Source organism: Equus przewalskii, chromosome 2 (genome assembly GCF_037783145.1).
Source record: "Equus przewalskii isolate Varuska chromosome 2, EquPr2, whole genome shotgun sequence".
NCBI lineage: Eukaryota > Metazoa > Chordata > Mammalia > Perissodactyla > Equidae > Equus > Equus przewalskii.
This window is the reverse complement of record NC_091832.1, coordinates 31673922-31699968: the sequence shown is the minus strand read 5'-3', so window position 1 is coordinate 31699968 and position 26047 is coordinate 31673922. Positions and strand designations below refer to the sequence as shown.

Genomic DNA, 26047 nt, shown 5'->3' with positions numbered 1-26047 from the left:
CACACCTTATACAAAAATTAACTCAAAATGGATCACAGACTTATATGTAAAACATAAAGTGATAAAACTTGTAGGAAAAAACCCTAGGAGAGAATCTTTGGGATCTAGGACCAGTGCAAGAGTTCTTAGACGACACCAAAAGCAAGATCCATAAAAGGAAAAATTGATAAATTGGTGAATCAGTTTCCTGAGCTGCTGTAAAAATTATCACAAAGTTGGTGGTCTAAAACAACAGAAATTTACTCTCTCACAGTTCTGGATGCCAGACGTCTGAAAGCAGTATCACCGGGCTCAAACCAAGGCGTTGGGAGGGCCATGCTCCCTCTGTTGGCGCTAAGAGAGAATTCGTTCCTTGCCTCTTCCACTCTCAGAATTCCCTGCCTTATGGCTGCATCCTTCCAAACTCTGCTTCCATGGTCACGCTGCTTCTCCTCCTCCCGCTGCCTGAATCTCCCTCTGCTTCTAGTTTATAAGGATACTTGTGACTGCATTTAGGGCCCATTCCAATAACCCAGGACAATCACCCCATCTCAACCTCCTTAATCACATCGGCAAAGTCCTTCTTTGTCACATAATGTAACATTCACAGGCTCCAAGGCTCAGGACCTGTGCATCTTCGGGGGGGCCATTATTCAGCCTACCACAATTGGACTTGATCAAAATTTAAAAATTTTGCTCTGCGAAAGAACCTATTAAGAGGATGAAAAGACAGCTATAGACTAGAAAATATTTGGAAACTATATATCCAACAAAAGACTAGTAGCTAGAATATGTAAAGAATTCTGAAAACTCAACAATTTAAAAAATCCAATTAGAAAATGGGCAAAAGACTTAAAGAGACATTGCACTGAAGAGGAGAGAGAGATGGCAAAAAAGCACATGGAAACATCATTAGTTATTAAGAAATTAGAATTACAAGAATAAAAATAGTGATGGGGCCAGCCTGGTGGTGTGGCAGTTAAGTTTGCAGGCTCCGCTTTGGCACCCCGGGGTCGACCGGTTTGGATTCTGGGCATGGACCTATACACCACTTATCAAGCCATGCTGTCGCAGGCATCCCACATATAAAGTAGAGGAAGATGGGCGCAGATATGAGCTCAGGGTTAATCTTCCCCAATAAACAAACAAACAAATAAATAAATATTTTTAAAAAGGAGGATCGGCGGCAGATGTTAGCTCAGGGCTAATCTTCCTCAAAAAAATCAAAAAATAAAAACAGTGACAATACCAAATGCTGGCAAAAATGTGAGGAAACTAGATCACTCATACACTGCTGGTCAGAATATAAAATGGTACAGCCACTCTGGAAAATAGTTTAGCAGTTTTTCAAACAAAACTATCATTCAACCCAACAGTTGCACGCTTGGGCATTTATTCCAGAGAAATAAAAACTTACGTTCACACAAATACTTGTAGACAAATGTTCATAGCAGCTTTATTCATAACAGCCCCAAATTGGAAACAACGCAGTGGTCCGTCACCAAGTGAAGGTTGAACCAACAGCGGTGTGTCCACACCAGAAACCACTGCTCGGCAACAAAAAGAAACACACCATTGATACTTGTAGGAACTTGACTGACTCTCCAGAGACTGATGCTGAGTGGAAAAAAAAACAAACCCAAAAGATTACATACTCTATGACTCCACTTATATATTCTTGAAGTGCCAAAATTACAGAAATGGAGAACAGATGGGTGGTTGCCAAGAGTTAAGGAGGGGGTGGCAAGCAAGCGGGTGTGGCTAGAAAAGGGCAACAAGAGGGATTCTTGTGCTGATGAAAATGTTCTGTGTCTTGATTGTATCAATGTCAATAACTTGCTTGTGATATTGTACTCTAGTTTTCCAAGATGTTTCCATTGAAGGAAACTAGGTAAAGGATACACCAAATATTTCTTACAACTGCATTTGAATCTACAATTATCTCAAAATAAAAAGCTTCATTTTTAAAAGGACATGCAAAATACAAGCCCAAATTTTGTATTGGATTTAATAGGCATAAAATTCATCAGAATTTTAAAACACATGCTCTGCAAAAGACATTATTAGGAAAAGGATTTGCACCCAGAGCATATAAAGAACTTTACAATATGATAAAATACAATTAAAACCACAGTGAGACTCTGACTTCACAACCGCTAATGTGGCTAAAATTGAAAAGACTGACAATGCTAAGTGTTAGCAAAGATGTGGAGCAACGAAACTGTCACATATTGCTGGTGGAAATGTAAAACAGTACAAGTGTTCAGAAAACTCCATGGCAGTCACTCCCAGATATTTGCCCAAGAGAAATGAAAGCATGTATTCACAAAAAGACTTATCCAGGAATGCTTTTTCACAATAGCTCCAATCTGGAAACAATGCAAATGTCCATCAACAGGTGAATGGACAAACAAATTGTGGTATATCCATACATGGAATATTACTCAGCAATAAAAAGGAACAAACTATTGAAACACACAAAGACATGGATGAACCTCAAAACATCATGCTGAGCACAACAGACACAAAAGACTACACAGTATGATTCTAGAACAGGCAAAACTGATCTGTAGTGATAGAAGGATCAGTGGTTGCCTGGGGCTCAGTGCAGGGGAGGGCACTGACTGCAAAGAGGTAAGAGAGAAGCTTTGGGGGTGATGGAAATGTTCTGTATCTTGATTGTGGGGGTGGGTATAAATATTTGTCAAAATCATCCAGCTGTACCCTGATAACATGTGTATTTCATTTTCTGTACTTTATGACTCAATAAGGTTGATTTTTAAAAGACAAAATGCAAGCCATATTTTGTCTTAGATTCAACAACCACAAAAGTACTCTGCCCGCTCGCTGTTAAAGTTTCTCCATGCTTACTCTTAATTTTTGCACTAAACTCTTCCACGCCCAGGGATAACGAACAGTTTGCAAACCGGCTGTGGTCCACAAACCACACTTTGAGTAGCATCACCCTACCCAGCTTGGCCCACTCCTCGGGTCTCTAAGCGACAATCCTGCAGACTTGCCTTTCAAACCCAGGTTGGAAAGCTGGGAGGCGAGGAAGAGGGGACCGGGGGGGGGGGGGGGGGGGGAGGGGAGGGAGACTCTGGACAGAGCCCGGGGTCACTGGCTCTTGAACACGGGTTTGTGCGGCAGCCGCAGCACGCGGTACGTGTTCAGGCCGGGCACGTCGAAGCCAGGGGACAGCCCGTGGCGGTCCAAGGGGTAGAAATGCACGAGCTGCCCGTGCTGGGCCTCGAGGGAGAGCCAGGAGTCGCCGAGCGGCAGCGCGCACGGAAACTCGCGCGCCACGTGCAGCTGGAAGACGCGGCCGCGCAGGTGGCGCAGCGCCAGGGTGCGGAACGCGGGCGGCACGAGCGCCTCCACGCGGGGCCCGAACTGGTGCAGGCGCAGCTCGCCCGCCGGCCCTGCGCGCACCTCGTAGAAGGTGAGGTTGGCGAAGGTGAAGTAGCCGGCGAAGGGGCGCGCGCGGGGCGGCGGGGCCGGGCGGCGCTCGGCCTCCCGCAGGGCCCTCTCCACGGCGGGCAGGAGCACGTCGTAGGCCTGCGCCACCAGGTCGGGCCCGGACGGCCGCGGCCCGGCCAGGAGCAGCACGAGGCCCAGGCGCAGCGGCGGCACCAGGGAGAAGGTGGCGGCGTAGCCGTCCAGGTCGCCGTCCTTGCGCACCACGCGGTAGCCCCGCTGCGCGTGGAACTCCCACGGCGTGCCCGTCTCGTTGGCGAAGTAGGCGCCCGGGCAGGCCAGCAGCGGCGCCAGCAGCGTCTTGGCCGCGTCGGGCCGCAGGAGCCGCCGGGGCCCGGCGCCCAGGAGCACCATGGCCAGCTTGGCCAGGTCCGCGGGCGTGGAGTACATCTGGCCCGACGGGCGGTACCAGCCCAGGTCGTAGAGCGGCGCCGGCCGCCCGCTGCCGTAGAAGCCAGCAGCCAGGCGAGCGCGCACGAGCGGCGTGAGGTCGAAGCCCGTGTCCGCCATCCCCAGCGGCTCCAGCACGTTCTCCGAGATCCAGCGCTGGTAGTCACCCTGGGCGGTGTGGGCTGCCAGGACGTGGGCCAGAAGAGAGAAGGCCAGGGTGCTGTAGTGGCACCTGGGGGAGGGGGGGCGGAAACTGGGATTTAGCCGTGGATGAGCATCTCCAGGCCCTGCGTAGCCCCCTCCCACCTGCTCGGACTGGCTAAAATGCCACCAGAATTCTCTGGAGTGGGTGGGGCTGAGAAGGAACCCGCTTCCCCGCATCCCAAATGGTCAGACCCAAGAGAGACTTCGGCGATCGCTGATACAGCTGCCTATTCAGCATCTGGGAAGGCTGAGGCCCAGAGAGGGGCAAAGAATTAACCAGAGTCACACAGCAAGTTGGGGAAAAGCTGGGCTCAGCAGTGCACCTGGGAAAGTGGTAAAACAAATCATATCGGTCCTTTACACTTTAGTATGATTTACTTTATGAAATGGAGTACTCAAGTCTTGGATGATTGTGATCATGTGGGTCAAGGATTACAAATATGAAACGGGATTTCACCCCCGCCTTCTTCCGAGCCACGCCAGACACCAATAATCAGTAAGAAGTCTCTTTTCTTTCCCAGAGCAGATGTAGGTTCAGAATTGCTAAAATACTGCCTCAGGAAAGCACAGAGATGGATGAAAATCCACAAATCCTTTTAGACATTCCTGAACTCTAGCCGGAAGTCCTTTTTCTGCAGATGAAGAAGGCAACGTCCACGAGGAGGGACCTGGTTGGACTTGTTCGCTGCTGTATCTCGGTTGAGCACCCTCCTGGCACAGAGTAGGTGCTCAACTCAACTCGTCATGTTGAGTTGATGAATGGAAAGAACCTGCGGCTCAGACAGAGCTGGATCTGGGCCCAGCTGCCCCTCCCCCCCGCCTTGCTGTGCGTCCCCTCCGCAGTCCTCGGTCTTCCAGCCGCGGAATAGGGTTGTGTTCAGTGATGCCCGAGGTCTCTTGCAGCTCTGCCCGCCTAAGATGAGGTGACACAGGCTCTCTCCCAGGAGGATGTGTCCCCTCGAGAGGTTCCTGGCACTGGTGGGGCATCGGGCACACTCCTCACCTGGTTCCTGGGTCCGCCACCAGCACGTCCTCCTTGAGCAGGCTCAGGGCCTCCTGGGTGCTGCCCCTCCACAGCAGCGAAGTGGAGCGGAGCCTTCTGGGAAGCCCTGCAGAGAAGCAGTGGTCAAACATGCTGGGCCAGCTGAGGGTGGGATGGGGGCCCCTGGGTGCTCTCCCTCCCCCACCTTCCATGGGTTGAGAGATAACAAAATCACTTATTTAAAAAAAAAAAAAGTCTATCATGGACTCTAATCCTGCCTGTGTTTCATTGGGCAAGCCACTTAACCTCTCTGAGCCCCAGTCCCCTCACCTGTACCATGAGCGGACTAATTCCTATGTCCTAAGGCTGATGGAGGACTCGATGAGATCAAATGCTCAGCATGGTGCCTGGTCACAGGAACTGTTCAAAAATGATCATCATCGACCATGGAGGTTTGAGTCCATGAGATTCTTGAGGTCAGTGCCCTAACAGGTTTTGCGGACCTGGCTCCTCTGACCACTTGGAATTTTCTGTTTACTGGGTGTGACAAGTACTGGGAGGATCAGAGGACTGTAGAGTGGATTCTTTCCATCCATCCGTTCAACAATAGATTTCCAGCATCTGTTTTGTGCCAAGGACTGTTCTGGGTACCGGGGATTCAGCAGTGACTCTACCCATGGAGTTTAATTTCTAGTGGAGGGCACAGATGATAACCAAATAAATATGTGCACTATAGAGAAAATTAATTGCATGTAAGAAGGGAGGGATTGTTGCTTTATGCAAGGTCGTCAGAGGAAGGCCTCACAGAGAAGGTGCTCCTTGAGCAGGTGAGAGCTGGAGGAGGTAAAGGAGAGAACCACACAGTGCTCTGAGGAAAGAATGTCTCAGGTAGAGGGTACAGCATGTGCAAAGGCCCTGAGGCAGGAATGTCTTGGCATGGTTGAGGGACAGCCAGAAACAGCCAGTCTAGCTGGAGAGGAGTGAGAAAGGGGGAGACTTGGGAGGTGAGAGATATTGGGGTGCAGGCATGAGATCCTATAGGGTGCTATAGGCTACTGGAAGGACCTGGCTTTTTCTCTGAGTGGGATGGGGCCACTGCCAGGGTTTTGAGCAGAGGAGTGATGGCAGCTGGCTCGTATTTTCTCAGGGTTGCTGTGGCTGCTGTGGGAAAACAGACATTTGGGGACAATGGCAGAAGCAGGGGAGCCCGTGAGGACACGTGCACAAATCCATGTTTAAATGATGGTCACCTGGTCTCAGGTGCCAGTGTGGAGGTGGTGAGGAGTGGCTGGATTCTGGACATATTTTGAGAGTGGGGCCAACAGAATTTGCTACTGGAGGGGATGTGGGAGGGATCAGAGATGCCTCCAAGGCTTTTGTCCTGAGCAACTAGGGGCTGGAGTCCCAAGTCCTGGCTTTAAGTTCTGACTCTAGCACTTGTTGCTGTGTGGCCACAAACCATGTGCTTTACGTCTCTGAGCCTTGACTTGCTCACCTAAGTGTGCTGAAACACCAGAGGTGCTTTCCCTGTGAGGTGTGGCAGGCTCGACTGAGAGAACGGATAAACGCTCCAGGAAGGGGAGCAAGCTCTCCGTCAGGGCGAGGGTCAATCAGAAAAGACATGGAGAGCCTAGAGCAGTTATTCAGGCAGCCGTCGGCTCGGCCGGCCCCTTTGGGACAGGGAGGGGACATGTAGGGTGTCTTTAAACTGATCAACCACTTAGAGCCTTGGGCTGGGTTCCACTGGGTGTAGACAAAGACGGGTCCACAGTGACCCCTAGAGGGAGCCCTGGAGTCAGATTAGAACCGGGTGGATGTAACAGCAGGCTCACGGAGGTTGAGCCTCAGAGCTCCTCGCCTGCATGGCCCCTTCCAAGGCCCGTATCCGACTTTGAACTTATCATGTATTTTTAAAGAGGACCCCCCAAATTATACCCACGTCAGGCCCCACTTAACCGAGGTCTCCCCCTGGCGGTAATAACCAGAGCTGTGCTGACAAGTGCCTCTGTCTGCCCGGTGCTGGGCTGCGTACTCATTTAATCCCCTAGAACAGCCTGACTCACAGTCATTTCACAGAGGAGAAGAACAAGGCTCAGAGAAGTTGTGACCCGCACGAGATCACACAGCTGGGAGGAGGCAGAGCTGGAATTTCAGCGCTGCTGCCCTTAACCACCGGGCCGCCCTCCCCCAAGAACACGCGGATGCTGTCCCGCCTGGGCTACCTCAGCAGGCTCCATCCTCTCCCTGAGCCTCAGGTTCACCATGTGCGCATGGAAGTGACAAGCAGCCATGTCCGTTGACTGAGACCTCAGGCCCGAGCACACTTGGTGAAATGACAGAAGGGTGGGCACTTGGGAGGGAGTCCTACCATTGGGGGTCACGGGTTGATGACTGCACATGTGAGCCCTGGAAGGCATCTTGGAGTGGGGTGGATCCTGCCTGCCCCCTCCCCCTTGGCTGGGTCCGTCACCACGAGCACAGCCCCCTCCTGCTCACACACACCTCCTCCTTAACCCAGTCCTCTCATTCACAGGTGGCAGGTGAGCATAGAGGCCAACACAGGGTCCTGTAGGATAATGAATGCTCCAGAGCAACCCCTCGGCATCCAGCCCACTCCTGACCCAGTCCTGCCAATTCCTGTCCACTGGCTTTGCCTCCCAGTACCCCGGCCTGCTCCTGCCCTTCCACCATGTCAACTTCATCCTGACTTGGAGCATATCTTATAAGGATGATGATGATCTAGTTTATTTTTAATAAGTAACTCATTTCCATGATTCAAAATTCAAAAGACACCAAAGGCTAGACAATGAAAAATTTTCCTTCCACCCTTCTCCCCAGCTGCTAGTTCTCCCTGGGGGCAACCCAGTGTTTCAATGTCTTTCGTTCCCTTCCAAAGATATTTGACATGCATATATGTGTTATATATATATTACACATATAAATTCACAAACATACATATCATACGTGTATATATCATTTTGTTTATTCACGTAGTAGCATACAAGATATGCTGTTATGAGCTTTTGTCCCCACTTAACATTGTATCTTATTTCACCTCAGTGTATAAAGAACATTATTACCCTTTTTTTAGGGCCGCATAGTATTTGATTGTATAGCTGTGTCATAGTTTATTTAGCCATGCCCCTATTAATAGACATTTAGATGTTTCAGTGTTTTGCTGTTACAAATAGTGCTGTAGTGAATAACTGTACATATCTCACACCTCACATGTGTGAACCCATCTGTGAGAGAATTTTCCAGAAGGGTAATTGCTGAGTCAAAGGATATACACATTTTTATTGTGATAGGTGTTACCCATTGCCCTCCATACAGGTGGCACCAATTTAAAATCCCACCACGGATGTAAAAGGGCCTATTCCACCATCACCTCACCAAGGTGGGGCACCCACCATTTTGACCTTTGCCAATCTGCTAGGGGGGAAATGTCTCTCACTGTAGTTTTAACTTGCATTTATTTTGTCATGAATAAGGTTGAGCATCTTTTATTATTTTTTAATATTCTTGAGAGCCATCTGTATTTCCTTTTCCTTCAGTTCCTATCCTTTACCCATTTTTCTGTTGGCTTCTTGGCCTTCATATTGATTTGTAGGTGATCTTTACATTGAGGGAAATTAGATCTTCATTGTAGAATTGCCTACAAATATTGACTTGTTGACTTGTTCTTCACCTAACAAGCAGATCTTGACTGTCAACTTATTTTGACCTGCCAACTGATCTTAATTTCCAACTTGATCTAAATTCTCAGGCTTCACCTCGCTTTTACCTCACCAGATCTTTCTACCTCTGGCCCAACCGCCAGGGAGAAGGCGGTATGGCCAGTTCCGGAAGCAGAGCAGAGAGTGGGCCCAGCCTAGCTGGCTGAGAACCTGATCCTCTGTTCCCGCCCTGAAATGGTTTGGGCTGAGCTGGATAAGTTCAGAGCCACTCACCTGAGAGCTGGCTGGCCATCCTTCGGAGGGTGACAGGCGACGGCCTTGGGACCGGGCCCGCCTCCTCCAGCCCATCCACCAGGCTCTGTTGTTTGGGGGCTGATGCCGCACCCAGGGGGTTGTTAATGGTGAAGGAGCTGGCATACCGCTCCAGAGGGTCATCCAGAGAGGCCACGATGCCCTCCTCCCACAGACGGTACAGCATGAGGACGGGGAAGATCTTGGAGACGCTCGAGATCCTAGACAGCGTCGGGGGCACAAGGGTGCGGAGGATATCCTGTTGGCTCCACAACCCACCTCCACCCCGTGCCCCAGCTGCCAACTTTCTAGTATCCTAGGAAAGCGCTCATTCCACCCTTACTCAGCGTCTCAGAGAGAAATTCCCCAGCCTCTCTAGAACTAGCTTTGGGATGCTTAAAAGCCACAGCTCAAGGCAGTGGAGCTGGATGGATGCTCTCGAGCTCCTACCCCATGCCAGGCCCTCCCCCAGGTGCTTCCCATTCTGGGGCAGACCTGGGTTGGGGCCATACCTCTGCCTCTCACTGGCAGAGTGGCCTTGGGCAAGTGCTTGACTTTCTGAGATTCAGTTTCATTGTCTGTTTCATGGGTTGGAGAAAGGAGTGAACGAGATTGTGCGGGTAAAGTGCCCGGCAACACACTTGGCAGGCAATAGGTGCTCAGTAAGTGATAGCAAGTATAACTGTTGGCCCATGCCCGACACCAGCAGGTGCAGTGTGCTGGAACCCCGTAATCCTCACCGTGTCTCTGGGAGCAAATGTGTTCACTTTGCACTGTGAGCTTTGAAGATCCTTCAGGCAGCCCCCTGGAGGGGCACTCTGGGTGTGCAGCAGAATGTCCCAAGTAACTTCCATCCTGGCCACTACTGCCAACTGTCGGGACCTGGGGTGAGGGCCCAGGAACTGGTTACAGTTCCTTTGTGGCACGTGGAAGGGGGGCAGGGTAGGACACAAGAGAGCGGAGGATCTCCAGAAGGATTCCTTCCTGACCTATTACCCCTGTGGTGTGATGTTGGGCACTCACTGGTCCTCTCTGGACCTCGGTCTCCTTATCTATAAAATTGTCAGGACTAAATAAAGAGCCCTAGCAGCCTGGAAGCCCAGTCATGATTCTCTTGAGTCCCCCTACCTCCTAAGTCCCCTTTGTCCTCCCATCCCTCGCTCCCTGCATTGGAGGTCCCCCAGCTGACCGGTACATGGTGTACTCGTTGGGGGGCCCAGAAGCCGGGTCTGAGCCATTCTTCCTCCCAAAGTTCCCGGTCCAGAGCACAGTGTCATTATGGATAATAACTGCAGACATGGCTGCCAGGCCCGGGGCAGACAGTGCCTGGCGCAGGATCCTGTCCACCTTGGAGGAAAAGAGCTTGTGAGTGGCTCGGAGTACAGGCGCAGAGAAGGCCTCCTCCCCCGCCCACACGCCCCACTTCTCATCTGCACGTGCCACCCACTCCCACACCACACCCTGCACACGGCCCTCTGCCTGGCTCCCCCCATTCTCTGCCCCCAGTTGCTGGAGGGACCCCCCCCTCCGGCTGCAATCAGAGCAGCTCCCCTAGAATCTGTTTATATGTAGGGCTTCTTCATGAGACTTTTGTTCAAAGAAACATTTCCTTACCAAAATATAGAAGGAGGGAGGGGTTAAAACTACTGATCTAGTCAAAGCCTTGTCTGACGCCCTAGAAAATCTCCGACAGGCCTAGTCTGACCTCCTGGTGTTGGAGAATCCACTATGTAGTTAATGTTTATTGAAAATACCTCACTATTTTCAGTGACGAAGTATGATGATGACAACAGCTAACATTTAGTGGCCATCTAGAACGTGCCAGGCATGGTATAAAGTGATTTTCATACAGTGTCTCATTTAATCCTCTTAATAAGTCAGTGCCAATTTCTCCCCATTTCACAGATGAGAAAATTGAGTCTATGAGATATGAAGTGACTTGCCCGAGTGGCTCTTGGTTAGTGGAGTCAGGATTAGAACCCCCTGCGAACTCCAGCCCCAGCTCCTCAGTAACGGCCGGACCCCCTTGCTGAGCGATTTCACAGTTCCTGAATTGAGCTCTGTCTACCTGTAATTCCCAGCCCTGCACGACTGCCCCCGGCTGAGCCTCAGTTTCCCCCTCTGTAGAAAGGGATTCACCATGTAGCCACACAGAGAGGTCAGCACAGTGCCTGGCGTGTACAAGGCGCTCACTCGGAGGCAGCCATGGGTATCGTTGGTGCTTTTTTTTTTAATTACTATGATCCCTGGGCACACATGGCACCCTTCTGCTCCCACCCTTCACAGAAGCTTTTCACGTCTTTGCGGATAGTGACTGTGTCCCTCTGTGTCGCCCACACCTTCTCTCATGTGACCTCGTCACCTTCCTTCCCTTAAAGGGTTCCTCGGACAACAGTTTCAAGTCCCCCCACCAGGCTGCTGCTCAAACTCTTCCCATCTGTTTCATTTGTCTGTATGTCCCCTAAGGTGGGTGACCCAAGTGGGTGGGGTCTGACTGGCACAGAGTAGAGCTGGCTGACAGCTCCTCCGGTGTCAGGTCACCCTGCAGTGGTAAAAGTTGTCCTGTATGGTGCGTGTATTTAATCATATTGCAGTGGCCTCTGTGATATGGGCTCTGTCAGCCTTTCCCATCTCATCTTTCTCCTCCCCCTACTTGCGGCTCCACCAGACTGAATTTCCTCACAGTTCTCTGTATGTGCCTTGTACTCACTCTGCTGCCTCGGGGCCTTTGCACATGCTGGTCCCTCTATCTGGAGCACACCCTTCACTGCCCCAAGCTCCCTCGCTGTACACATGCACATCACCTGGGTATCTCCTACTTGTTCACATCTCACCTTAGACACCACTTCCTCCAGAAGCCTTCCCTGACCCCAAAGCCAGTTCCTTTGTGCCACCATAGTCCCCTAAACTTTCTCCATCCTCACTCTTGTCTTGACTGGTCCCCTCACTTCCAGACAAGTAGCTTCTTGACAGCAGGACAGTATCTGCTTCCTGCCACACCCCTGTGCCTAGCACAGAATAGGTGCTCCAGAATTATATGTTGAATGAGTGAATGAATGGATGGATGCATGGATGCCACTACCAGTGTACAGAATGTGCCCTCCTCTTCATCACCCAGGCCTAGCCACACACCCAGTTCCCTCCTGGGTGCTCACTGACCTTTTCCAGGGCCTCCTTCAACACCGGGAGGGGGTGGGCCAGGGGCACAGGCTCAGGGTGCTGGGGACACATCCTCACAGAGGCAGAGGTCACCTCTGGTCCCAGGGAACCTGGAGGGAACATCACATGGTGAGGGGGACAGAGGTCAGGAAGGGAGTCTAGGGGGCCTCCTAGAGGAGGTGGGATGGTGGCAGCAGAGGTGAGCCACATCTCCGGGCCAGCCCTCCCACTGGCAGGAGCTGCACCAGGAGATATTGGGGTACAGAGTCCAGCCATGGGCAGCAAGGGGCAGAGGGCAGAGTGGGCCTGGGAGGAGAAGGGACAGTCCCACTCTCGCCACTTGCTCCTTGGCCCTCAAGGCACCAACTAGGCCGCAGTCCTGGCTGGCAGCCCTCCTCTCTTGCACGACCAGCTTCCTCCCTCCGGGTGGGCAGCAGACTTAGACACGTTCCAGCTCCTTGGGGCAGGCTCAGCCATGTCTATCTGTTTCTCTTCCCCAGTTCTGATTATAGATTTGGGTAGAAAAGTGGACGTGGGGGTCCCACTTAGGCTTCAGGGCTTGTGAACCAGAAGGGCCAGTTCATCCTATGGCCAGAGCCTGGTGTCGGGAGATTGAGTCCCGTTCACTTCTGTCTGGGTGTATGGCTTCCCGGGAGCCTCAGGGAAGAAGGTGTGGGCCTTGGCAGGGCTGTGAGATCATCCAACGGCCCCCAGACCTCCCCTCATTCTCTCAGGATACTGTGGAGGAGTAAAGGTACGAGCCCCCCCGCCCCGTCAGCACCTGCCCCCTTCTGGAATCCTTCCACTCCCTCCGAGACGACTAAGAACTGAGAGAAGGCTCCCGGTGGAGGGTCACTGTGGCCGCAGATTCTTAGCTCCTCCCGCCTCTCCACTCTGGCTGGCTCTGCCACTTGCTTTGGTGCATAGGATGAGGCCGAATTGACCTTGCGCCTCCCAAAATTGGGCCTTAATCTGCCTTTGCTGCCTGGGAATACCGCCCCTCGTGGACCAGCCTGGGACAGCAGCCTTGAGAGGGAGCGTCCACGCGGAGGGAGGGCCCAGCTCTGCCCGCTGACCTGCCGGCTGCGTTGGAGAGAGCCCAGGTTAGACAGCGCAGAACTGCCAGCCAACCCAGATTCATGAGAAAAAGTAAATTACATTGTTTGAAGCGAGTAGGCTTGGGGGTAGTTTGTTACTCAGCAAAACATAACTGATATGGTCCCAAACAGGAAAATTACAGACTCAGCAAGCGGAGCAGTGAGAACTCTGCAGAGTCGAAGCTTTGCGCAGCCTGGGGTGCAGGCGGGCCGGGCGCGCGCAGCCACGCATCTTTGACGTCAGTGCGCACGCGCACCAACAACGCCCACCCAGGGAACCTCAGAATGCAGATTTGATTCAGCAGATCTGGGCTAGGTCTGAACGGCTTTATTCCTCATGGGTGATGCCCATGCGAGGAGGGGACCTAGATCACGTGGTCCACGGACCCAAGGACAGTCCCTGAACCGTTTGCTTCCCATTGGTGACAAAGGAAGTACAAAATTGGAGAGAAAGCGTTTAGAAACTTTTATAGCAGTACGACAGAGTAATTTTGTGTCTGTTGAATCTAATTATTCAAAACCCCCCAAGTGGCTTCCAGTTTGTCTTTTTTTTTTAATTTTACTTCTCTAATAATTTGTTTTTATGTATATATAGTAATACTGGTCTGCTATGGATTGAACAGCCCGACCTGCTCACTTGGGGACCCCTTGTTTGAGGGACTAAGAAGGCTCTGATAAAGGAGCTTACCCTAGAAAGGCAGGATGGGGTGGGAGAGGAAGCAGCTGGCAAGAAACTAAAAGAAGCGATTTCTGCAAAAATCTCTGTGGAACTTTGGGAGCCCAGGGCACCTCGCTGAGCCTTCAGCATCCGCACCCCAGGATGATGCTGAAGAACAGAGAGGGATTCTCCCCAACTTCAGCGGAGACCTGGGATTCTGGAGCATCCAGCAGGTTGGAGGGCCCAGCGGTTGCTATAGCAACAGAGGGCCTGGTAGATATTAGCCGCAGTGGTGGCTCGTTTCCTGAGCCTTGACCAGCTCAGGATGGAGAGGCTCCAAGAAATGGCAGCTGCTGTCTGTGGACACCTGTGTGGTTCCTCCCAGGGTCTCAGATATAGCTGGGGGAAGATCTTTAAAGGGGGGTGGTGCCTGAGGGGGGCTGAAGGCAGAGCAAGAGAACCACTGTTGGTACTTTTGGGGGGACTCTGAGTTTTACCCCAAGACTGGGTGGCTTAAGGAAACCCTGGTGGCATTGGGACCCTCATTTTATGCACAAGGGAATTGAGGCACAGAGAGGCCACGTGACTGGCCCAAAGATGCAGTTAGTGAGAGTTGGAGTCAGAAAGGAGACCAGAGCTTCTGAGTCTAAATCTTATGGGCCTCCCCCTACACCCTCGGATTAGGAGAGGCAGCTCGAAGCCCCTGGGGACCCTCGGGGGCTGGGAGAATCTCCAGGATGTTTCTGCACTCACCGGTCTCCAGCTTGGGGAGGTGGTACTGCCAGAGGAAGCAGCCAGTCATGAGCACAGAGAGCAGGAAGAAGAAGCTGCAGGAAGCTGGGAAGAGCCACTTCTTTTTCGCTCTCAGCAGTCTGGGCTGCCGGCCAGCCTGGAAGGGGAAGCACCCAGGGCACAGCCGCCGTGGGGGGTCCGTCAGAGGGAAGAGAGATTGAGACCCCTATCCTGGCCCCTCCTATGCGTCAGGTTCGCCCAGACATCACGAGAGCCCACAGCCTGGGGTGAATTTCACGCCTGCAGAACCAAGGTCCTTCCCAGTAGAACCCCTTCAACAGCTTTGCCACGCGTGTACCTCTGCAGCTCTGTGCCTTTGCACAGCCTGTTCCCTCCTATGGACTTAGAGAAATAGTTAAGGCCAGCTGAAGTGCCACCTCCTCCATGAAGTCTTCCCCAACTCCCTCACCCAGTTCCACTCCGAGGCACTTGGTACAGGCCTCCCTTCTGGGGCAAACCCCGCTCTCCGTCTGCTGCCGCAGTTGTCCTCCTCCTGTCAGCTGCTCCACCAACAGTATGCGAGTTCTCCAAGGCCAGGACCGCTTCTTTCCCTCCTCCAGGGCCCCTGATTTATCCTGGGTGCTCTTACATGTTTATGGAGTGAATGTGTGGGTCCTGAGGACACAGGACAAGGCTGCCCAGGAGACCCGCTTCCCTCCCTTCGTCTCCACACACCCACTTTCTAGAACATCTGCCAATTTTGTGTTCCTGAACCTGGGAGCGCGCACGCAGCGGGCGTGTGTAAAGCTCCCAGCAGGCGGTTGGTGTTTCACAGCAGTGGCTGGTTCTGGGAGGCTGTCACATCGCCACGGCCCCCATGTTGCTCTGCCAAAGGGAGTATAAAAACTGTTACAATGGAAAGGGGCCCGTTTGGAGACCTGGAGGAAGGAGGGAGCTCAGAGAGATCAGGGTCCTATCCCGTGGGCAGGTGCGGGGGCTGGGGAAGCGCAGATGGGGGCAGGACGAGGGCGGGCACCAGGGAGATGATGAGAGCAAATCCTACAGCCTGACGGAGAGAGGAGGAAGAGGGCAGGCGGGAGGTGGCCGAGGTATCAGGAGAGAGAGTGTGTGGTGACCTAGCCCCCAGGAAGAACCGTGTGTTCCCTCACAGCCGGCAGAGTCTTGGAAACACAGTACCACCTCTAGTTAGAGTCGCAGAGACTGTGCTAAGCCTTTTAAGAGGAGTCCACAGCACCCTGTGAGGTAGGCCCTGTTAGAGCCCTTATGTTACAGAGGAGGCTCAGAGAAGTTAAGTAACTTGCACAATGTCACACAGCTGCTTGCAGAGCTGAGATTTGAACACTAAGGGGTTTGAACCCGTCTCTGACCTACTCAACCAAAGTTCTGGAAGACCCTTAAAGGTCATTTGTTGAAACTTCTCATTTCCAGGCGGGCAAACTGCAGTTACAAGAAGGAAGGACTTATCTAAGAAACAATAACGGTCATATATTGAGTGCCAGCTTTATGTCCGGCCCTGCGCCGGTCACTTAACAGATGTTATTTTATTACACGTCACAATATGCTTGGGAAGTTCGTTTGGGGACGTCCATTTTAGAGATGATCAAATGGGTCTCAGGGAGGTTAGGTGACTTGCTTAAGGTCACAAAGCAGGGTGGTAGCAAAGCTGGGATTCAAATTCGATCTGCCTGACTCTCAACCCTTATGTCTTAATGTGACCTCCTTTGAACTGTCTCCATTGTTCCTGTGACCCAACCTGTGATGTGACCAGGACCCTCCCCTGGTCTCCCCTAGTCTCTTTCCATCCCTCTTGGGGGGCCTGGGAACGAGAGAGCTGGGAGGGAATTCAAGCCTTACTCCTTCAGGACCCTCCTCTAGGGGGCTGAGGGCCCGACTGGGCTGTCTCAGCTATTCAGCCTCCAACACCTCTTGACTGAGCGTCTCCCAGGCGCCAGGCACTGTTCCAGCTCTGGGGATTCAGCAGTGAACCAGGGCCACGAATTCCTGCCCTCAGGGAGCCGGCGTTCTGGGGTCTAGGTCTGTCTCTCCTGGCTGACCCCGCTCTGCACACATCCCCAGGCTGAGCTCAGTGGCTGACCGGTGCCGGGGGCTTGGTGAGGATTGCTGAATGACTAGGTGAGTGTAGTACAGGCCGTTGAAGAGTGAGGAACAGCGAGCTGGTGGAGAGCTGGACCTCAAACTCGGGCCTCTGGAATCTTCAGTCACGAGACAGCCTTGCAAAGGAAAACCCAAGTTCAAACCCAGGATCCACCACCCCAGGACCTGTAAGACTTTGGGCAACTCCCAGTTTCCTCATTTGAAGTAAGAAAGGTAACAGTTTTCCTTGTAAGGTTATTTTAAGACAGTAAATATAGAAAGCACCTTTTGAGGGCCAGCCTGGTGGCGTAGTGGTTAAGTTCACATGCACCCCTTCGGCGGCCCAGCATTTGTGGGTTTGGATCCTGGGCACAGACCTACATACCACTCCTCAAGCCATGCTGTGGTGGCATCCCACATACAAAATAGAGGACGACTGGCACAGATGTTAGCTCAGCAACAATCTTCCTCAAGCAAAAAGAGGAAGATTGGCAACAGATTTTAGCTCAGGGCCAATCCTCCTAACCAAAAAGAAAAAAAAGGAAGAAAGAAAGAAAGCACTTCTTATGTGTAGGACATTATTCTGAGCACTTTAAAATACATTATACACATTAAATCATTCAACTCCCACAGTATCCCATGAGATAAGTACTATTATGACCTCTATTTTACAGGTGAAAAACTGAGTGTGTGCTGGGCCATTTGCCCAAAGTCACATAAAATTATGTGGCAGAGCTGAAATTTGAACCCATGCAGGGTGGCTCCAGAATCTAGCATCCATAACCACTGGGCTAGCTGTACCACTCCTGGAGAACGAAGTAACATGTTCACACAAAAACTTGTCCAGGAATGTCCGTAGCAGCCTCACTCATCAGAGCCAAAAAGCGGAAACAACCCAAATGCCCATCAAATGAAGAATAAACAAAATGTGGTATATCCTACGGAATCCTCTTCAGCCATAAAGGGGAATGAGGTACTGCCACATGGATACCCTTGAAAACATGGTGAAGCCAGACACAGAAGGCCACATGGTATATGATTCCATTTACATAAAATGTCCTGGAACATAGCAGGCCCTAATAAATACTTGATAAGTGAATGAATGGATGAAAATAAACCTTCTAGGGGGGGTCGAAGCCCCCTCTGTGCCCTTTGCAGCTCTCAATCTCCTACCCCCTCCCCAAATGTGACACCCATTCTGATCTTGGCATTCGTCATTATCGTGCATGTTTTTGCCCCTTTGCTGTGTGTTTACACATCCGTAAATAGCACGTGGTATTGTTTGGCACATTTTTAACTTCTATCAATGATACCCTACTGGATTTTCCTCCTGCAGCTTGCTTTTTTCCAATTTGATACATGTAGTTCTGGATTATTCTTTCTAACTTGTGTAGGGCACGCTGTTGTATGAATGCGGGTCTTCCGTGACTTATGATAAACCCACCGTAAGTTGAAAATATTTTAAGGCAAAAATGCATTTAATATACATAACCTACTAACCATCACAGCGGCGCCTCGCCTACCTTATCTGTGCTCAGAACACTTACCTTAGCCCACAGTTGGGCAAAATCACCTAACACGAAACCTGTTTTATAATAAAGTGATGCATATCTCACGTAACTTACTGAATACTGTACTCAAAGTGAATACCACAAAAGCTGCCTGGGTACAGATGGTTCTCAGTGTATCGGTTGTTCACCCTCAGGTCCGCCTGGCTGACCGGGAGCCGCAGCTCGCTGCCACTGCCCAGCATCGTGGGAGAGTGTCGTACCCCACATCACTAGCCTGGGAAAAGGTCAAAATTCGAAGTACACTTCCTACTGCATGCATATCACTTTTGCACCATCATAAAGTCCTAAGTCAGGGACCATCTGTACACTGTGAAGTATAGTCGTTAGAGCATGGAGTCTGGGCCAGACCACCTTAAAAATGTGACTATTTTATACATTTGAGTGGGAGCACCGTGCCTAGGAGTGAAATTTCTGGGTGGTGAGCCCTGGCCATGGACGGCTTAGCCAGATACGATCCGGCTGCTCTCCAAACTTGTCTTCCCAATGTGCCCTCCCACCACCTGGGATTCCACTGCTATTTTTAATTTGAGTTTTCTTGTTTTCTAATCAGGTTGAACACCTTTTCATGCATGTACTGTATCTATTTAGGTTTGCTTTTCTGTGAATGGACTGTTCTTATTCTTTGCCTGTTTTTTTTCCGTTCAATTTTCTTTACCTATTGGAGTTCTTTGTAAGTTCTGGATGCTCGTGCTTGTGGCTTGTCTTTTCACATTGTGTTTACTATAACTTTTGTTGAGAAGCGGAATAGTGTAGAGGTGAGCCTGTGGCCAGATTGCCTGATTTTGAATCTCAGTTCAACCACCTCCTGGCTGTGTGACCTTAAGAAAGTCACTTAACCTCTCTGTTTCTGTTTCCTCATCTATAAAATGGAGATGATAATGGTGCTTGCCTCATCAAATTGTAAGGCTTAAATGAGTCAACATCTATGAGGTGCATTTTGTCTGACACACCGTAAGCCCTCTTAGCTATTGTTGTTGAATAGACGGCTTTGGTTTGGGTTTGGTTGCTGCCAATCAAATTTATCAATATCATCTTTTCTGTTTGCAGTGTGTGTGCTGTGCGCACTTAAGAAATCCTTCTTGGGACCGGCCCTGTGGCCAAATGGCTAAGTTCGTGCGCTCCACTGTGGTGGCCTAGGGTTTCGCTGGTTCGAATCCTGGGCTCGGACATGACACCACTCAGCAAGCCATGCTGAGGTGGCGTCCCCCATGCCACAACTAGAAGGACCCACAACTAAGAATACACAACTATGTACCAGGGGGCTTTGGGGAGAAAAAGGAAAAAATAAAATCTTTAAAAAAAAAAAAGAAATCTTTCTTTACACAGAGGTCATAAACATAGTTTTCCAGACTTTCACACAGAAATATTTGGGGTGACAGTGTAAGGAAGGGATCTGATTTTATTTTTTCCATACAGGTGATCTGTCATCTCAGCACCGTGTGTTAAGTCCTCCGACCTGCCCCCCCACCCCGACTCGCGCGCGCCCCTGAGACACACCGAGCGTCTGTATCTGCCGGCACCTGTGCTCTGGGCTCTGATCCGCCAGGTTCACTGAGTCTCTGGTCCCTTCCTGTCTGTCCGAGCCTACACTCTTCCATAGCGAACACAGCTCACGCGTCAGCTATGGAACACGGGCCACATGCTGTCCTACGGGAAGCAGCCTGGCCTGAGAGGCTTCCCGCAATCTGACCCCACCAACCCCGCCAGCCCATCTCCCGCCTCTCCTCCCCTCCTCCTGCATCTTTAGGCTCCCACACCGGCCTTGCTCCTTCTCTCTGTGCCTTTGCACCTGCCTTTCCCTCTGGCTGTGAGGCTCTTTCTATCCTTTTCCACCTCACAAGCTTGTGTTCTTTCCTTAAAACCCATCCTTGAAGCCCTCTCATTGTGCCCCGGGCAGAGCCCAGGTCCTCTCCTCTCTGCTTTATGTGCATCCCGTTACTGCACAGCAACAGTAACCTGCGCTGGTGACTGCTGGCTTCTTTGTCTGGCTCCCTCCTAGGTGGCAAGTGTCTCTGGCACCAGAATCATTCCTTCTCGGCTTTTATGCCTGCAACACCTGGCACCCCGCCTGGCACTGAAGGTTCTCAGGAAATGTGTTTTGAACTTTACATTGTCCTACAGGTTGAAAGACCGGCGTTCATAGGTCGGCCCCAGCTCCTGAGTCAGTTGTAACTGAGCAAGTCCCTCCCCCTCTCTGGGCCTCCATTCCTCCAACTGTTGGAGAGGGCAGGGCTGTTGGTTAAGGGTTTACTTTGACATCTGGAAACCTCATTGGACTTCGAAAGTATCTTCCAGCTCTAGAACTGGGAGGTCACACTGAAGTCATCCCTCATTCACAACTTCCAAAGACTGGAAACAATCCGAATGTCCCTCACCCGGTGAATGAACAAACTACGGTACATCCGTGCAATGGAATATTACTCGGCAATGTAAAGGAACGAACTACTGACACACGACAATGTGGGGGACTCTCGAATGCATCATGATGAGTGAAATAAGCCAGACTCAAACGTCATTTTCATAACATTCTGGAAAAGGCAAAACTATGGAAACAGAAAACAGCTCCATGGTTGCCTGGGGGTAGAGAGAGGGGTGGACGAGAAAAGAACAGAAGGGAATTGGGGAGGCGATGGAACTGTTCCATATCTCGATTGTGGTGGTGACGGGACTGGATGCATTTGTCAAAACTCGTAGAACTGTATACCAGAAAGAGGGAATTTTATTGCGTGTAGACTACGCCTCAGTTTCTTTTAAAAAACGAAGCTGTTATTGATCCCAAGAGCATTAGGCTGTCCCCGCCTGGGTGTCGGAGGAAGGACATGAGACACATGGCTGTGCCTCAGCCACGAGGAGAGAATGGGGCTCTCTGGCGTTGTTGTAGGTTCCCATGGGAGGGAGGTTGGAAGGTGCTCTCCCTAGAGCGAGAGCAGAGGGCCCCTGGGGCAGGCCCAGTGCGGGCCTCTGGGGGAGGGCAGCCTATCCCCCCTTTACAGGCACCCATGAGTAACCAGGGTGTCGTCATCTCATTTTCAGGTGAGGAATGAAATTGAGAGACATTAAATGACTTGCTGAGATCATGGGCAGCGAATGGCAGAGCTGGCAGCTCTGTACTATGCACCCCCCCAATATGTGGCTGAGGTCTCTGCACCCCCAATTTCTAGCCCTCCTCTGGGGCCCAGCCTCATCTCATGTCTGTCTCCAGTCTCAGGATTTATCCCAATAGACCCAAAGGTGGAGTCAGTGTTTGACCTCTAAGCTGGTCACCAGCTGCTCACATTTCGACTCGCAATAGCCGCTAGGAATCCCTCCCCTCCCCCTTCCCAGCTGGAAAACGCTGGCGGGGGAGGGCTCAGGAGGAGCCAGGCTCTCCCACAGCCCACCCACAACCCTGCTCCCCCAGCTCCCTCCCTGGGTGGTCTGCAGCCCAGAGACCCCCACCTCTTTTCTCTCTCTCACTGCCCACTCTGGGGCAGCCATCCTTGTCTGGTCATTCATTCAGAAACAATCCCCAGGGGGCCAGCTGTGTGCTGGGCACGGTGCTGCACTCCGAAGGCACAGAGCCTTTGGCCAACATCCGTCCCCCAGGGAGCCAGCAGGATGTTGGAGCGGTGACTTCACTTGAGTCTCAGTTTCCTCGTCTGCATAATGGGCGTGGCCATCGTTCCCACACCGCACAGAGTTGAGGTGAGGGTAGATGAAAGAATGCATATGCAAAGCCCCTGAAAGCGGACCACCGGGTGGTAGCTGGCGTTGTAATAATCTCTCTGGGAGAGAGACGTAAGGAGATCACGTGCAGCGAGGGCTCTGGGGGCTCTGAGGTCCCCATGAGCTCAGCCCACGGAGGGACGGGGAGGCAAGCTCCATTGAACAGGAAGCTGGGGACGAGTTGGGGGCACTCTAGTCAGAGGCCCGGACATGTGAAAGGGAAAAGGAGCAGTTTCTGGTTTGTTTTGAGAATTCAATGAATTAATACACGTAAAACACTTGAAATTGTCCCCAGCCTGCAGTGCAAGCTCTAGAAATAGTGATGACGACAAAGGTGCTGTGGGGTGATTTAGGCCAATACTTAGAGCAAGGCCTCACGGGGCTGTGCCTCACCTGGGCCTTCATTCTCTCCAAGGCGTGCAAGAGTCCTGCTCCCTGAGGATTCAGGTCTACAGCCCAGGAAACCCGGTGAGCAGGAAACTGAGTCAGAGGAGTGAAGGCAAAGAGAGGTCCAAGCGGGCTGGAAAAGAGGAGGGGACAGAGAAAGACTAGAAGACAATCAGCCGGGATGAGGAGGGGAGCCCCTGCAAGCCCTGCAGCCCCGGGAAAGCCAGCACGGTGGTCACCCTTGCTACCACGGCGTCTCCTTCCAGTCCTCCTCCCCCTCCCAGCCCTGTCAGCCCCCCGGGGAGTTAGCCCCAACTCACCCTCTTCTGGAAGGCTCAGGAGGGACAGGGCAATTCAGGTCCCGCCATCGCTGGCCAGCGCCTCCGGGAGTGCCCCGTGTTCCAGGGGACAGGAGTGGCCTCCCCAGCTCTGTGGCGCAGGCTTCACCCAAGCTCCCCAGGGGCTGGCAGATGTGGCGCCTGATTTTCCCAGCACTAATCCATGTACGCCCTCCGCTATGGGGATTAGTTCCTCGGGTCCCCACGCAGCAGGGACAGGGCACATCTGTCAGCGAGACTGGGCAGCACGTGACCCAAGATGCTCCAGGCTGGCGGGCTCTCTCCAAAAGGAGTCTCTGCCGAGCCCAATGTAAGAGCGATGGGGTGGGGGATCTTATGGGGGATGGTTACACCCTGGTTAGTGCAAGGATTAAGCTGCAGCATACTTGTAGGGCAGGTAGCCCAGGGCCTGGCACCCAGTAGGGCTCCATAAAGGCTGGCTTCTTGCTACACCTTGGCTTTTATGCCACAGCTTCTACCCAGCCCCAATGGCACACACCAGCTCTTTCTCAGTGAACATTCTAGAAAGTCACTATCCATTCATTTTAGTTGGCACAAAAGAGAAAATATATTTGCCTTAGTGGCACTAGATATGGCTGCACTTTGGAATTACCTGGAAAGCTTTTAAAAACCACTGGTGTCTGGGTCCCACTCCCAGAGCCCCCAGGGGTACATCCTGGGTACGAGGACTTTTGAAGACTTCTTGGGGATGCTCTTGTGTGGCCGAGGTTGAGAACCACTGCCCCAGACCAGTGTGTCTCCAACTCATTTAAATGTGTGTAGGAATAGCCTGGGAACCGAGTTCAACTGCAGGTCCTGGGTCAGTGGGTCAGGGTGGGACCTAAGAGTCTGTATTCCTAACAAGCTCCCAGGTGATATCTGTCCATGGACCACACTTTAAGGAGCAAGACTCCTCTGCAATTCATGCATCTCACCAGCTTCCACATTGTTAGCTCGACAGAGCCTCACAGTTGCCTCCCAGCTACCCTGTGGTTGGATGGGGCTTGAATTATTACGTCCATTTTGCTGATGCTCTGGGTTGGGTATGTGAACGGGTCGGGGCAAGCCTGGATCTTCTTCTGTATGCCCCATGGCCAAAAATCTGGGCTGGCCCAGAAAGGAGGCTTGATAAATTAGAGCAGGAAGAGATCTGATTTCGTCCAACCTTCACCTTGTATGACCGGTGAAACAGGCTCCGAGAGGGGAAATGACTTGCCAAGGTCACATAGCAAGTTTAGTGCCAGCAATGGAACTGGGACACAGGTCTTCTTTTCCATTGTACCTGGCTGCTTGGTTAATCTTTACTGAGGCTCAGAGCCGGCTGGGCAGCCTGCCTCTGGCCACAGATGGAGCGCTGACAATGTGCCAATTTAGTGTTTTCCTTTGGTCTTCACAACCCCACAGGCAGGCTCTATTCTGTCCCCATTTGATATACGAAGAAACTGCTGTTCCGGGCAGTGAAGTCCCCAGGAAGTGGCAGGACTGGGACTCCGGCCCAGGAGTCCTCGCTGTTCCTCAGACACCAAGGCGCCTCCTCGTTGTCTCCCCATCGGACTCTGAGGTCCTCTTGGGCAAGGACCACGTCTCATTAGGGTTTGGGTCGCCAACCTAGGGCTGAATAGGTGAGTCGGTTAATCCACTCCAGGATTCCGCACCTCTGCCCACACAGGCCCTCACCCAGCCCTCCAGCCCGGCTCTGGGAGCTCCTCCCTTGCTCGGGCCCCAGCCCCGGATGCAGCCGTTTCTCCGCGCCGGGACCAGCCCCGCCCCTCGCGAATTTGGCTGGACCGAATCCACGGCATGTCATACAGCGAAGCGGCCACCGGGCGGCAGCAGATGCCCACGTGTAAAATCCTGTGCACCATCCGGCCGGCCTGAGCCGCCGCCTCCAGAAGGATCATTTATTCGTTGAGTGCTTCTCTTCCTCCAGGCGCTTGTCCAAGGGCTTTCCATCCAGGAACCAAGATAATCCCCACAGCAGCCCCGTGAGGGAGGAGTTATTCGTCCTCTTTACAGATAACAGATCATATTAGTCCTTGCTTAAATTACCTTCCGTGGCTGCCCACTGCGCTTCGGAAAAGTCAAAATCCTCACCTGCATAGTCTAACCCCCGCCCGGCGGACCCTTGACTCGGACTGCTGGAGTTCGAAACCCAGCTCCACCGCTTATTGCTTACGTGGCTTTGGTCAGTTTTCTTGGCTTCTCTAGGACCTCAGTGTGCTCATCTGCAAAACAGGGTAATGAAATAGAACCTACCCGCTTGGGGTGGGAGTTAGGATTACAGGAGACAAGACACCGGAAGCACGCGGCTCCGCGGCTGGCCCACAGCAAGCGCTCAGCAAACGTTGGCCCCTGTGATTACGTTCGACCACCTGCCCTCTCCTCCCAGGGCTCCCTCCTCACCCCGCTGACCCCTTCTCTTCCTCTCTTCCCCTCTCCCCCTCTCTCCTGCTCCCCCCTGTTCCTGCTTCCACTTTCTCCCCTTCCTCTCCCTTCCTTTCCGTTCCCCTCCTGCCCCCTCTCTACCACTCTCTCTTCTCTCCACCTTTCTCCTTCCACTTCAGAACCCATTCCAACAGTCCCAACGCTTCTGTGAGACGTTTTCTGATCTCCCTTCTCTGTGGCCCGTGTTCGGGGTTTTAGAACTAGGAGCAGGAGCTGACATACCGTTACAAGGTAGAAGGCTCCGGAGTTCAGGTGGACTAGACTTCAGGGACCCCTGCGTGCTTCCTCTTTTGGCCCCTCTCTTGAAATTCTTTCTTCTAAGATCTATTTTTCAAGGTGGCTGCTTTCCCAGATTTTTTTGAGGTCACTCTTTTGTCTCATTCCAGAACATCCCCTGAGAGAGAAAATGGCTGTCCCCACCCTCAGCATCAGGGCTATTCGGAAAGAAGAATGTGGCTGAAAAGATGTCAAGGACAAAGTAAACTTGAAGAAAGAACCTGTGCCTCTTAAAGGGTCTATGAAGATACTCAGCCTTTTTCCCAGTCGGGCTTTGATTCATTGATTCATGCATTCACTCACACACCCACTGTGTCAGTCAACTGACACTTGCTGAAGGTCTGTCATACGCCAGGTCTTACACCTGCGTCTGGAGGAGGATGCCATGCCAAAGTAGACACAGCAACAAATGCCCGTTGTTAACACCTGTTTATTGAGCACCTGCTAAGGGCTAGGCCGTGTTCTAGGTGCTTGGGAAATACCAGGGAACAACAGGGACAAAGATCCCCCACCTCATAGAGCTTATATTCCAGCAGGGGCAGCATAATACACAAGTTAAATGGT

General features: G+C 52.0%; 1 protein-coding gene across 2 annotated transcripts; it reads right to left on the bottom strand.

Moving 5' to 3' along the window:
• Positions 1–1410: 1410 nt before the first annotated feature.
• Positions 1411–25549, bottom strand: LACTBL1 (lactamase beta like 1). Of its 2 annotated transcripts, XM_070598626.1 has the most exons (10): positions 25430–25549; positions 24857–24987; positions 22745–24376; positions 22431–22557; positions 14668–14803; positions 12160–12269; positions 10190–10347; positions 8983–9221; positions 5054–5159; positions 1411–4078 (listed from the first exon to the last, which is right to left on the bottom strand). In XM_070598626.1, the coding sequence occupies exons 4-10, from the start codon at positions 22440–22442 to the stop codon at positions 3097–3099; spliced, it is 1743 nt and encodes a 580-aa protein (XP_070454727.1). In that variant the 5' UTR covers positions 22443–22557; positions 22745–24376; positions 24857–24987; positions 25430–25549; the 3' UTR covers positions 1411–3096. The 2 variants fall into 2 exon arrangements, 1 of the variants encoding a protein (XP_070454727.1); XR_011534298.1 differs by lacking the exons at positions 1411–4078; positions 5054–5159; positions 8983–9221; ... (2 more) ...; positions 14668–14803; positions 22431–22557 and having other exon boundaries at positions 23306–24376; positions 24939–24987.
• Between the last annotated feature and the right edge of the window lie 498 nt (positions 25550–26047).